Genomic DNA, 12,951 nt, shown 5'->3' on the forward strand with positions numbered 1-12,951 from the left:
CAGGATTTATTTCCAATAAATATATGTATTTGTGGATTTGTATAAGTATGGTCCCCCCCTCCAATTAGTACCTTATACATGCAAAATCAACAAGGAATGATACTTTTGGTTATACATTATAAAAAGATTCTGTCTTGCATAAGTGAGATTTGCTCCTGGTCAATTACTTGGTATTGAGGCTTTCCATCTTTTTATGCTTGAGTTCATTTTTGTCACGACCTAAATTTCAGATGCACCACCTAGGTTTAGCCAATGGACAAGTCTATACTTTTATCTTTTTTCCTTTTTCCTTTTTCTTTTTGACTCTTGAACTCAAGAGAAACTGAAAGAAAAAGCCTTAACGAATTCTCTCTATTTTTCTAAATTCGCTCCCCCATGTTCACAAAAATTGTGGCTCTCTATTATAGTGATTCCGGACGGCCGCTTTCCATGGCAATTTTCAAGTTTCCATCTTCTTTTGCATTAATTCATGATTGCAAATCGGAATGTGATTTCGCAATCAGCTCAATTTTGCTTCGATTTCTTCTATCTTGTAAAAATTCTTGCTCTTTATTCACATGATTTCCTTCCGCATTTACCAAATTTTGAATATTTATCAGAATTTTCAACTTCCATACATAATCAATCAGATTGATTCCCCCCCCTTTTTCCTTTTATTTGCTCTGATGCGATTTTTATTTTTTATTCCATAGATTTGCCAAAATTAAGTATCAACATTTTTCTTACGCTCATTATAAATACAAGCATTCCTTCTCATAAAACCGTCAAAGAAATCTCCCAACCTCTCACACTTTATCTCTCTATCTCACGCACGCGAAACACAGAGCACTGATGTCCAACGTCATGGTCCCAGAAGTGTTGCTGAACTCGGGCATGAGGATGCCGCTGATCGGGATGGGCGGGGCCACGAGCAATCTGCCACCGCCCGATGTGCTGACATCCATATTCCTCGACGCCATTGAAGTCGGGTACCGCCACTTTGACACGGCCGCATGCTACGGCTCAGAAGAGGCGCTCGGCCGGGCTGTTGCCAAGGCCCTGGACCGAGGGCTTGTCAAGAGCCGCAGCAACATCTTCATCACCACCAAGCTCTGGTGCACCGACGCTCATCCGGGTCTTGTTCTTCCCGCTCTCAAGAAGTCTCTCCAGTAAGTTTTCGATGATTTGCCTTCTGATCTCTTTCTGTTTATTTTAAGTGCTTGGCACTATATACAGTTCTAATAAGAGCTAAGTCATCAATTAACTTTAAAGACCATATGAGAAGTTCTTCCATATGAAAATTTACACGATAAACATTAATATTCACTTCTATACGTTATCACCAGTTGCATGCATTAGTTTTTTTTCTAATCTTTCCTCTATATCATGCTCTTCTTTTTGGGTTTATTTATGTTGTATTCATGTTTTTTTTTCCTTTTTTTTTTTTTTTTTGACACTTGGTGTGTATTGATTTATATAGGAAGCTAGGGTTAGAGTACGTGGATCTGTATCTAATTCACTGGCCAATAAGAATGAGGGAAGGAACCGAGGGGTTCGATTTCAAAGGCAAAATGTTGCCATTTGACATGAAAGGGACATGGGAGGCCATGGAGGAGTGCGCCAAGCTAGGGTTGGCCAAGTCCATTGGAGTCAGCAACTTCGGCACCAAAAAGCTCTCTCAACTCCTCACGCATGCCACGATCCCTCCTGCTGTTAACCAGGTAAAAGGAAAAATCGACCATTCTAGTTCGATCTTTGAGTCAAATGAGATATCAAAATCGAGTTTTTCTTCAAGGTTTAATTCTTTTTCTTTGTGGGTTAATCATGACTTAGGTGGAGATGAATGTGGGATGGCAACAAGAGAAGCTGAGGGCGTATTGCAGAGAGAAGGGAATACATGTAAGTGCGTGGTCCCCATTGAGCGCAAACGGAGCTTCTTGGGGTTCATCAGTAGTTGTGGAGAGTCCTGTGCTCAAGGAGATTGCTATCTCTAAAGGAAAGACCGTGGCTCAGGTAATTTCGAATCTTTGTTCACCTGTGTTTGGTAAGACCCTACTCATAGAGAAGTAGACATGACTTCCATGGTTTCTCCGAGTAGGAGACATTTCTTAGCACGCATCTAAAGCAAGTGCTAGCCCAGTCAAATCGAACCCTTGAGAGTTTTCATAATTTCAAATGAATTATTCTCGAAAAATTAATAGGATAAAATCATAAATGAATTGATTTCAACTGTTTTTTTTTTTTTTTTTTTTGGTAAAGTTTTAATAAATTTTTGGTAAAGAATTGATTTCAACTGTTTATTTGCAAATTACCCCAAATTACAGGTAAACGGAATTAGGTACCTAATGTGATAGGTGGAGAAATAAAGAGATGTTTTGTCGTTTAAAAAGGAAGCTTTTTGTTTAGAAATTCCCTCATTGGTTATATAGGCAGCATTTACTTATTATATGAGAAGGCAATGTGTAACATCTTCCTCCATGCAAGTCCCTGATATATTTTCTCCAAGGATTAAAAGCTTGCGTGTAGTCGGGATAAAATTCGGGATAGGATATAATTTATCATATCCTACGTTTGGTGCTCACTCGGGATAGGATAAAGTCGGATATAAGGGGATATAGACAAGATAAAATTATCCCATGGGGGAGGTGGGATAAAGGTGGATAGGATTTCTAATGTCCATAAAATGAAAGTTATTTTTCTTGAATAACAAATTTATTAAATTAAAAAAATTGAAATTATATTTCAATATAAATAATATTTGAATTCTAATTTAAGAAAATAAAAATTTATTTTTAATTAATCTTATTTTAATTTCTATATTCAATTTTAATTATATTTTATAATAAACATTCAACCTATAAATTAAATATTTATATTTATTATATATTTTAGGTATTTTTGTATTTTAGGTATGTTAGTACAGTTTACTATTTGATAAATTTTTATTAAAGAATGATGAAAGGGGAAAAAGAAATAATAATGAAAATAATATAAAAAAAGAGAAAAATAAAATAAATAATAAATAATAAATAAATTAAGGAATAGTGTTACGAGATATTTTCACTGTCTTTATTTATGAACATTTAGGTTCATTTATAATAATATATCGTTTATATAAAAAAAAATGTACATAATGAACATATCCGACTTTAATATGCGATTCACCAAACACTGGACGGGATATAAAAAAAATCCCAGGATTTCATATCCTATCATATCCAATCCTATCCCGATTAGAAATCCGGACGACCAAACGTAAGAGATAAGAGGTTTTGTGCACGGCTTCTTCAGCAACCACACAATGCAATTCGTCTTGTGATTCTAGATTAGTGTGGTCTCTCTCTCTCTCTCTCTCTCTCTCTCTCTCTCTCTCTCTCGGAACAACAACTTTAGTCGTCATATATTTTTTATGAGAAAGTTGACCTAAATATATAGATCCCAATCCATGAAAAGTACTTAAGCTAATCCCATAAATCACATGTGTGTGTGTGTGTGTTTGCGTGTGTGTTTGTGTGTATGTAACTCTAGATATAAATATTATAGGTCGCACTGAGGTGGATACATGAGCAAGGGGTAAGCGTGATAGTGAAGAGCTTCAACAAAGAGAGAATGAAAGAGAACCTACTAATCTTGGATTGGGGACTTAGCCATGAGGACTTGGATAAGATCAAGCTTCAGATCCCACAGAAAAGAGGATCTCCTGGCCTTATGTTCGTTTTTGAAGATGGGCCTTACAAGTCATTGGATGAGCTCTGGGATGGAGATTATTGAATTAAATCACGCATATGATGAGTTACATATGATGATCATATATCACTCTCTCTAGTGGTTTCTCGTGGATTATGAATTAATAATTGCAACTATTATTTTGTATTTCCGTGTTGCAAATCTATATGAAATTGACGTTGTGTTTTCACTATAACAATCTCTTCTCTAAAGCTATGTTTTGGATAATAAAAGTACAAATGAAAATGTGCATATGAAGATAAATCAAGGTGTCACCTAATAATTTAGATGTCTCCAACCGTAAAAAGAAAATACTCAAGGTGGTTGCTGCAATCTTACGTGTTAAGTTACTTCTTACAGTTGAAGCTCGTATGTTCAATAAATACTCACGCAATTTAATAGGTTGAAAGAGAAATTGATTTGAAACACAAAGCAATGAATTTATTAAGTTAATTTCATGAACTTATTACATGTTCATTGTTTTGAAAATTGAAATAAATCTGAGAGAATTACTCAATCGATCATAAACCTGCTATATGTAGACATGAAATTTTCAATTTTGTTAAATTAGTATTAAATTCTATTATAATCATTCTAATTAATTTTCACTTGGAAATCACGGACGTGGCAGTCCAATCATGTAAGAGATTTTTGATGAAAATTGGCCGGAATGACTATATTGGAATTTCGTGTAAAGGATTATGACTAAATTGACAAAATTCAAAAATTGAAAACTGAATTCACATTCACACAATAATTTTAGAACCAATTAAGCAATTTCTCCAAATAAATCCCTATTATAGAGTACATGGTAAGCGTCCGGAATGCTAATTACCGGTCTAGACATCCGCCGATCAAGTGGCCTTGGGTGGCGATACTTTGGTGAGGTCCCAACATCCGCCATTGGTCTTGAATCTTGACGCAATAGATGTGGGTTTTAATAGGTATTGAGTCTGTGGGATTAGCATAGACTGTCAAGATAACATCATATAAAGCAACCAACGAGCTCTCCGAATTTAATTTTGCATCAAAAAAGAAGTTTCTTTAGATCGCTGGTGCCGCATTAATCGATTTGGTAATTGGCAGAAGATTAATTGCTCATTTCCAATTGGTCACGTTTCCAGCTAAAATCGAGACAACCAGAAACCATCTACAATCAGCTCCTTGTGGGTTATCTGGACCCAAAGTAAATAAATAAATAAATAAAATTTACGAGGTAGTTCCGGTCATAAAGAAAATACTGGGGCAGTTTCTTGGAGTAATGTACTTTGATGTTTTCCTTGTATAATTTTTACAATTATGTGTTAATATAGTACTAGATAAGATCATCTTAAAAGTACGATGACTTTTTAATTATTAATTCTTACCCAGTCTTTCGACTGGCCTCTTCATTTCCCTATACCACGCCCCAAGTTTCCCTAGGGAAGGCGTCGCGGGGATCCGAGGTGGCTGCCCTCTCCCCATAAGGGGAGTGACCAAGTCAGCCAATGGGGCCGGAATCTTTTACTTGGCCCGGGTCCCGGCCAGGGGGGTGTAGAGCCCCATGAGCAGTTTAAGGACCTGTTCAAGTCCAAATCATCTTAGAAGTACGATGACTTTTTAATTAGTAATTCTTTTTTAAAAAATGCAGAACAATACAGGGGTGTCTTGAAACTTATGAATTACACGTTTTGGCATCCAGATTCAAAAATGGTTAAGAGATCCTATGAAGTAGGATTCAAGTTTTGAACATTTTTAGAATCGATAACAATGATAGCAACTGCTCAGCTGCAACTTCACAAAATTTGCATGCACTTAAAACTATATTTTTTAAAAATGTGTCAATTGAATTGACCACGCCATTTTTGTTTTTTTTGTTTTTTTACCGAACAAGTTTCTTTGAACAACCAATTTGACTTTAAGTTAACCAGCGGAGTTTTTTTTTTTTTAATATAAGTAACAAGCCTAAGTAATAAGAAAAGATTTCTTTCAAATGAATAGTCTTAGCTATTTAGTGTCATGACCTCCTTTTTTCGGAGTCTCATCACGGGCACATGCAGAGGCTAATAGCTCGCTAAGTATTAGACTTAACACGGGCTCTCTCAAACCCACCAATTCACAATTTATGATTTGAGTATTTAACTTGCAAGTCAATTTCAAATATGAGTTGCTACTAATCGATTCGAAGTGAGTCGATTAAAAATCTTAGTAAAATAGTGAGAGAAATATTTTACTTTTACCCAACCAAAGAAATTAGGATCGAGACTTGATTATACTAATTAATCACTAATCACCGATGCCCTTTTAGTACCTAATTTTGTTTAAGCCCTTAGATTTTTTTTTGGATTTTCAAGAATTTTCTATGAATTTGTGGAGCTTTCACGCTTTTGCTCATTTTTTTTGGAAAATGTAGATCAATTTTGGATTTTTCTGATTATAAATTTATATTAAAATATTTTTAAATATTTAAATAATATATCATATTATATTATAAAAATGGATCTGGGCCGGGCCTCCATGTCCCACCCGGGTCGGGACCAGCCCGGCGCACGGCCCGGTCTCCAGAGCCTTAGGGGCCTCCTTTGCTGCGCTGAGTACGGCTAATGGGCTTAGTTCGCCTGGCCCGAGGGGGGATACCTGAAAGAAACAAATCAATCAAGCCCATATTCTTTAAAAAAAAAAAACCAAGTTTGGCCCAAGAAAACAGAATAAGCCCAACGGGCCTAATTCTCGCCGGCCTCTCCTCTGTTCCACGTGCATTCGTCGTCCTCTACTCTCCTTCTCTCCGTAGCGCGCGTGAAGCGCAGCAAGAAGGAGGAAGAAGGGAATCGGGGCCGGGCCGAAGGAAAGTCAAAAGGGAAATGGGCCCTGGGCCAGCGCAGGGAAGAAAGGAGAAGGGAGGGGGGCTAGGGCGAAGGCCCATCCCCCGTGGGCTTCTTCTTTCCTTTTTAAAAAATAAAAAATAAAAAATGATATATTTTTTATTTATCGGAAATGCAGTAAGATAAGGGAAACTAAATTAGAAAATCTAGGTGATGCAAAAATCATTTTTGTTAGGGTCAAATTGTTTCCTTGTTTTCTGTGCAATTTAATCCTAAATATTAAGCCAAAATTTAGATGTCAATATTCAGATACTTAAATCAAAATAGAACTAATAAAATATGGAGGCGCTAGGTTAAAAAAATCTCATTTTTATGTGATTATGATTGTATAAGTATATCATGATTCAGTTCGGTCAAGTACAAAAATCACGACCTGAATTTGCTTGTGATCTTAATCACGACGTTACTCTGGCCGCACGCGAGAATCGTAAGGAATTTCCGATGAAAACGGGGGCGGCATTCAAAAGGTCCGTCTGGGTGAGCACGCATGGTGTGTATTACAAGTTCAAGTCAACCTTTGCCTCCGCATTTCCAATATATTAAAAAAGACCCTGCATCTTCTTCTGCTTTATATAAATATTAGTATTCCTTCGAACGACCTTTGCCTCCGCATTTCCACCATATCTCTCTCTCTCTCTCTCTCTCTCTCTCTCTCTCTCTCTCTCTCTCCAACACAGAACAAAGCACAATGCGCCACGTCATAGTCCGAGAAGTGGTGCTGAGCTCCGGCGAAAGAATGCCACCTAGGGATGAGCATGGTTCCAGGTAGAACCTGGAACCTGAGAATCGGACCGATAGAAACCCATAAGTTCTAGGTTCCAAGATATATAGGATAGGTTCCTGATTCTAAATAATGAGAAATCTATTTCAACAAGTAGATTCCAGGTTCTTAGTTGGAGGAACCTAGAATCCGGAACCTAGAACGTAAAACAAATTTTAATATTTTTCTTGATCCATGTTTTCGTGCAATCTTCTGATATTCCATGACTGTTCGATGATGAATATATAATCTGAAAGCACTAATTGAATTTCCATTTTATAGCTTATATTTTTACTTTATTGATGTTCATATGTTTCGTATATCTAAATATAAGTTACGATTAGTAAATTATAATCTTTCAAATAATAACATAAGTGGGATATGGTAAACCTTGGAACCTATGATAGGATAGATTCCACGTTCTATGATATGCAAGGTAGGTTTCAAGTTCCAAAAAATGAGGAACCCGTTCTAAATGGATAAGTTCCAAGTTTCAGATCGAACTTAGAATTGCTACCCTCTACTTTTATCTTGTTGAATTCATTGCGAAGAATTCATTTTCTTATGTTGATAGTTTTGTTTATTTTGTATTTTCTTTGATGAATGACAAGCTTATTCATTATTATTGCATTCATTTCCATTTTATTTAACTTAAAAAAATAAAAAAGAACCTATTAGATCCTAGAACCTGTGACAAGGTAGGTTCTAGATTTCAGGTTCCGACGGATAAATTCTAGATTCCAAAAAATAAGGAACCTATACCCGATGGTAAGTTCTAGATTTTAGGCGGAACCTGTAATGAACTTAGAACCGCTCAACCCTAATGTCACCGATCATCATGGGTTGCGCTGCGACCTCTCTGCCCTTGCCAAATGTGTTGACTTCCATATTCTTGGAGGCCATCAAAGTCCGGTACCGCCATTTTGACACTACAAGTTGTACGGCACCAAGGAGGCACTCGGCCGAGCCATCGCCAAGGCCCTGGACCAGGGGCTCATCGAGAGCCACAGCCAAATCTTCATCACCACCAAGCTCCGGTGCACCGACGCCCATCCTGATCTCGTTCTTCCTACCCTTAAGAACTCTCTCAGTAAATACATCAATTCGCCTTCTCTCCTCCATTTTTTATACGATGACAATATAGTTTTGATCACTAAGAATTTTTAAGACCGTATAAGAATTTCGTTATGGGAAAACATATATGATAAACATTAACCTAGTTCCTTTGCTAGATTGACTATTTTCAGTTTGTTATAGACTAAGTATGGCAAAATAGAGATATGTTGCATGCATTTGGATATTGGAGATCGGAGATAGCTTTCAACTTTTATTATGCTAAGAAGTTTGTCAATTTTTTTTTTTTTTTTTTTGTCATTACCTTGCATATTATAGAACAGAAACCACATAACATGTTCCATCTTGCTGCTTACTCTATTCCCTTTTTTATTCATGGCTTTTGATTTAAAATAAATAAATAAATAGGAAATTGGCATTTGGTGTGTATGGATTTAAACAGTCGGGTAGGGTTAGAGTATGTGGATCTGTATCTAATCCACTGGCCAGTGAGACTAAAGGAAGGAACTAAAGGGTGGTCTGATCTCAAGGGGAAGATATTGCCATTTGACATCAAGGGCACAGAGTAAGCCATGGAGGAGTGCTCCAAGCTGGGTTAGCCAAGTCCATAGGAGTCACCAATTTTGGCACCGAGAATCTCTCTGATCTCCTCTTGCACGCCACTATCCCTCCTGCTGTTAATCAGGCAATTAGAACAATACACTATATCTAATCTCTTCATTATTGATCACAAATAGATTTTTTTAGGAAAGACAGATGAAGTAATATTTTTCATTTTATGGGTTAACCATAATTTATGTGGAAATGAATGTGGCATGGCAACAAGAGAAGCTCAGAGGATATTGCAGGGAGAAAGGCATACAGGTGAGCGCATGGTCTTCATTGGGAGCTAATGGAGCTACTTGGGGTACATTAGCTGTTGTGGAGAGTCCTGTGCTCAAGGAGATTGCTATTGCCAAAGGCAATACTGTGGCTTAGGTACTACACTCTCTCCTCTTCTTGTGTTTATTCCTCCTGTTTTGGTGTCATTCTTGAGGCGAAAGAGATCATTAATTGAGTTGAAGGTATTGAAAGAAATTTTAAATTTTTGTCACATTGGGGAAAGCATAGTTTGGAAGCTCTTCCCTCGGAAATTGCATTATTTATCTCCAATTTGCGTACCATACCTTATATACATGTGTCACGGCCCGAAAGATAGCCTTCGAGTGAACGAGGAGTGATCGAGAGTGAATCGATCGGCCCGTGACACATGCATACATATGAAGGTTGCACCAACATGCATATATGAGCAAGGGGCATGCGTGATAGTGAAGAGCTTCAACAAAGAGAGAAAGAAATAGAACCTGCAAATCTTAGAATGGGGACTTAGCCAAGAGGATTCTGAGAAAATCAAGCTTCAGATTTCACAAAGAAGGGGATGTCCTGATGACGCGTACATTACTGAGGATGGGCCTTACAAATCACTGGATGAGCTCTGGGATGGTGATGCTTGAATACTTACATTTTCATAGTTTATACAATCGAGTATAAATTCTATGATGATCTGTTGTCAATGATAATCAATCTATATGAATTGAACCTTGAAATTTAATTATCACAATCTCTTCTTTCACAATATTTTTTGTAAATATATCATGTTAACAACGGGCTTGATGAAGCATCCTATAGATAGAAAGAACATCATGTACGTTTTCATTTTCAGATTGAAAGCTTAGGGTGTTTTTGTTTGGGGAAAAAAAACTCTATGAAAAAGGAAAATGCTTTCTAGAAAATTATTGTCCAAGAAAATTAATATTTTTCCTTTATTTGAAAATATATGACCAATAACATTTTTGGTGTTTGGATCTCATTGGAAAATGATTCTAATCTTATTAGTTTATTTTAAGAAAACAAACCATTTTTTAAATCATTTTTTTCTTTCTCTCTCTCACCCGCCTCTACATCTCTCCCACTGCTCCGTCCTCACCACCACTACCACCACCATCTCCAACAACCTTGCCTCCCTCTGCATCGATCTCATCCACCGAAAATCGGCCGATCTTGAAGCTCAAAGCTCGAAGCTCAGCTGATCTCAAGCTTGAAGCATAGGCATAGGCCAGCAAGGATCGTCAAATCCTAACATGCCTCAACCTCCTCGAACTCGCTAAGATCTAGTGAGGTCGAGCCTCGGCAGCCTGTGCCTGTCACTAGTCGCCAAGGCCCGAGGACTAGCCAAGGGAGAAATTAAAAGGAAAAGGAAGGAAAAAGAAAAGAAAAAAGACAAATTAAATTATAATTATAATTATAATTTTTTAGGGGAGCAATTTCGGAAGTGTTTCCACCTCTTTAGAGTTAGTTTTCACTTTACTAAATTTACACATGAATATTTTCATTGATCGAAAAGGGTTTTCAGTTGACTAGTCATTTTCTATGAACCAAAAGGTAAGAATCCAAAAAATCCCCGAAAAACTTTCCCCAAAACAAATGCACCCTCAGTTTGGAATTTTCCGAATCATAAACTTTCCGCATAACAATAGGAGCCTCGGTCCTGAAAATCTCATTTTTGTGTGATTATGGTCTATAGCTCTCGTTGTTACCTTGGATTGCCTATGTGGACAATATATATGATTTTGTTCTGTAAAGCGCAAAAAACCTGCATTTTTGTGTGATTGTATTTTCCTCACACTTCTCAGTACTTAATTTAGGTCACTGTACTAGCTTGTGGCCAAAATTTGAAGGATATATACTTGAGTATGAAACATATCTTAGAAAATAATCAAGGGATTTATTTTGTTAACTACACGATCCTCCAGAGCGAGCTAATGGATTGCTAGGCAGGCTCAAATTATACTCTTGCAAGGTGATGCCCATGCTTCGCACCAACTCTCTCAAGTCCCACTGATTCTAGCTTGATTTATCTCGTTCATTAATGATTATTTTAGAGTTGTCGCTAACCAATTTACTAAGCCTACTAGATTATGGTAAAGCACCTGAGATCACTTTACCTCTACAAATCAAAGAATATTTATAAATTTAGTTACGCTAAATTAAACTAGCGTATATTGATTTGTACCTTTTCTCTTCTAAGGACAACTTTTCATACCATCTTTGAGTAATTTTTTTCCTAACACGCATCTACATGTTCGAGCAGCTACGGTATTAAATCAAACATTTAAAATGTTACCAAATATAACACTGTATGTAAAGCAATGAATAAATTAAATAGTAAAAAAGTAGAAGATAATGACCCAACCTGTCTCGAGGAACAATTAAACAAGTCCTTGTTATAATCCCTTGGGATTGAAGCACCCCGAAAGGGAATAAGCATATATAATAAACGAAAGAAAAAATCCAATCATGATCATGAAAATCCCTAAACCTCGATGCAAGACTTAATCAAAACGCAGTCAAACATTATTTTTATCTTTTAATGTTGTAATCATGAAATGCCAACTAATTAGACGTGCCAAAAATAGAATTTTCAGTTTTACGATATGCACTTATATTTAGAATTTTTTGTGGTGTTTTCTTTCGGAACAAATTTGATCTATATACAAACATTAGAATTACACCAAATGCATTTCTACGTGAGAAATTTATGCTACATATGCATGTATGAAGCAATTCCACCCATGAGCATCCGACATAGATGAACATGCTGTGAAAATACATTAACTAGCAAACTAAACACAATCAGAAAGCACGAGACCATGATATATGACGATACTCATTCAATGTTCAAGATCAACATGCGGACCTTGAACAAGTATACATGTATCCCATCACCTAATGACATGATTACGCTTGATTAAGCTAGAAATTCTGTTGACATCCAAAATTGATCATGTCGTTATGTGCTAGTCACAAGAGAAAATATGACAAAAGCAGAATAAGCATATATATTAAACGAAAAGAAAATCCAATCATGATCATGAAAATCCCTACACCTCGATGCAAGACTTAATCTAAATGCAGTCAAACATTATTTTTATCTTTTAATGTTTTAATCATGAAATGCCAACTAAATTAAACGTGCCAAAAATAGAATTTTCAGTTACAATGTGCACTTATATTTAAAATTTTTTGTAGTGTTTTCTTTTGGAACAAATTTGATCTATATGCAAACATTAGAATTACACTAAATACATTTCTACGTGAGAAATTTATGCTACATGTGCATGTATGAAGCAATTCCACCCATGAGCATCCGACATAGATGAACATGCTGTGAAAATACATTAACTAGCAAACTAAACACAATCAGAAAGCACGAGACCATGATATCTGACGATACTCATTCAATGTTCAAGATCGACGTGCAGACCTTGAACAAGTATACATGTATCCCATCACTTAATGACATGATTACACGTGATTAAGCTAGAAATACTGTTGACATCCAAAATTGATCATGTCGTTATATACTAGTCACAAGAGGAAATATGACAAAAGCGGAATAAGCATATATATTAAATGAAAAGAAAATCACGTTTGACATTGAAGGGGATCCACAAGATGAGGGATGAGCCAAGAAATATTAATGAGGAAATTCCAAAAATCAAAAAAATGGGT

The 12,951-nt window shown here is 36.4% G+C and overlaps 1 protein-coding gene and 1 pseudogene across 1 annotated transcript; both read left to right on the top strand.

Annotated features, from left to right (window-relative positions):
- The first annotated feature begins 831 nt into the window (after window positions 1-831).
- LOC104456386 (methylecgonone reductase) lies at window positions 832-3,900 on the top strand. The gene is made up of 4 exons (XM_010071163.3): window positions 832-1,148; window positions 1,460-1,700; window positions 1,813-1,992; window positions 3,523-3,900. The coding sequence occupies exons 1-4, from the start codon at window positions 832-834 to the stop codon at window positions 3,748-3,750; spliced, it is 966 nt and encodes a 321-aa protein (XP_010069465.2). The 3' UTR covers window positions 3,751-3,900.
- A 4,264-nt stretch (window positions 3,901-8,164) lies between these two features.
- On the top strand, window positions 8,165-9,378 carry LOC104416244 (annotated as a pseudogene).
- The last annotated feature ends 3,573 nt before the right edge of the window (window positions 9,379-12,951 follow it).

This window comes from Eucalyptus grandis, chromosome 8 (assembly GCF_016545825.1).
Source record: "Eucalyptus grandis isolate ANBG69807.140 chromosome 8, ASM1654582v1, whole genome shotgun sequence".
Lineage (NCBI taxonomy): Eukaryota > Viridiplantae > Streptophyta > Magnoliopsida > Myrtales > Myrtaceae > Eucalyptus > Eucalyptus grandis.

What these genes read in the sequence shown, in the direction of transcription:
- LOC104456386 (XM_010071163.3), top strand. Translation starts at nt 832, where the DNA reads ATGTCCAACGTCATGGTCCCAGAAGTGTTGCTGAACTCGGGCATGAGG. An exon ending in TCCCTCCTGCTGTTAACCAG is followed by an intron (nt 1,701 to 1,812) that starts GTAAAAGGAAAA and finishes ATCATGACTTAG; the next exon opens with GTGGAGATGAATGTGGGATG. An exon ending in AAGGAAAGACCGTGGCTCAG is followed by an intron (nt 1,993 to 3,522) that starts GTAATTTCGAAT and finishes TAAATATTATAG; the next exon opens with GTCGCACTGAGGTGGATACA.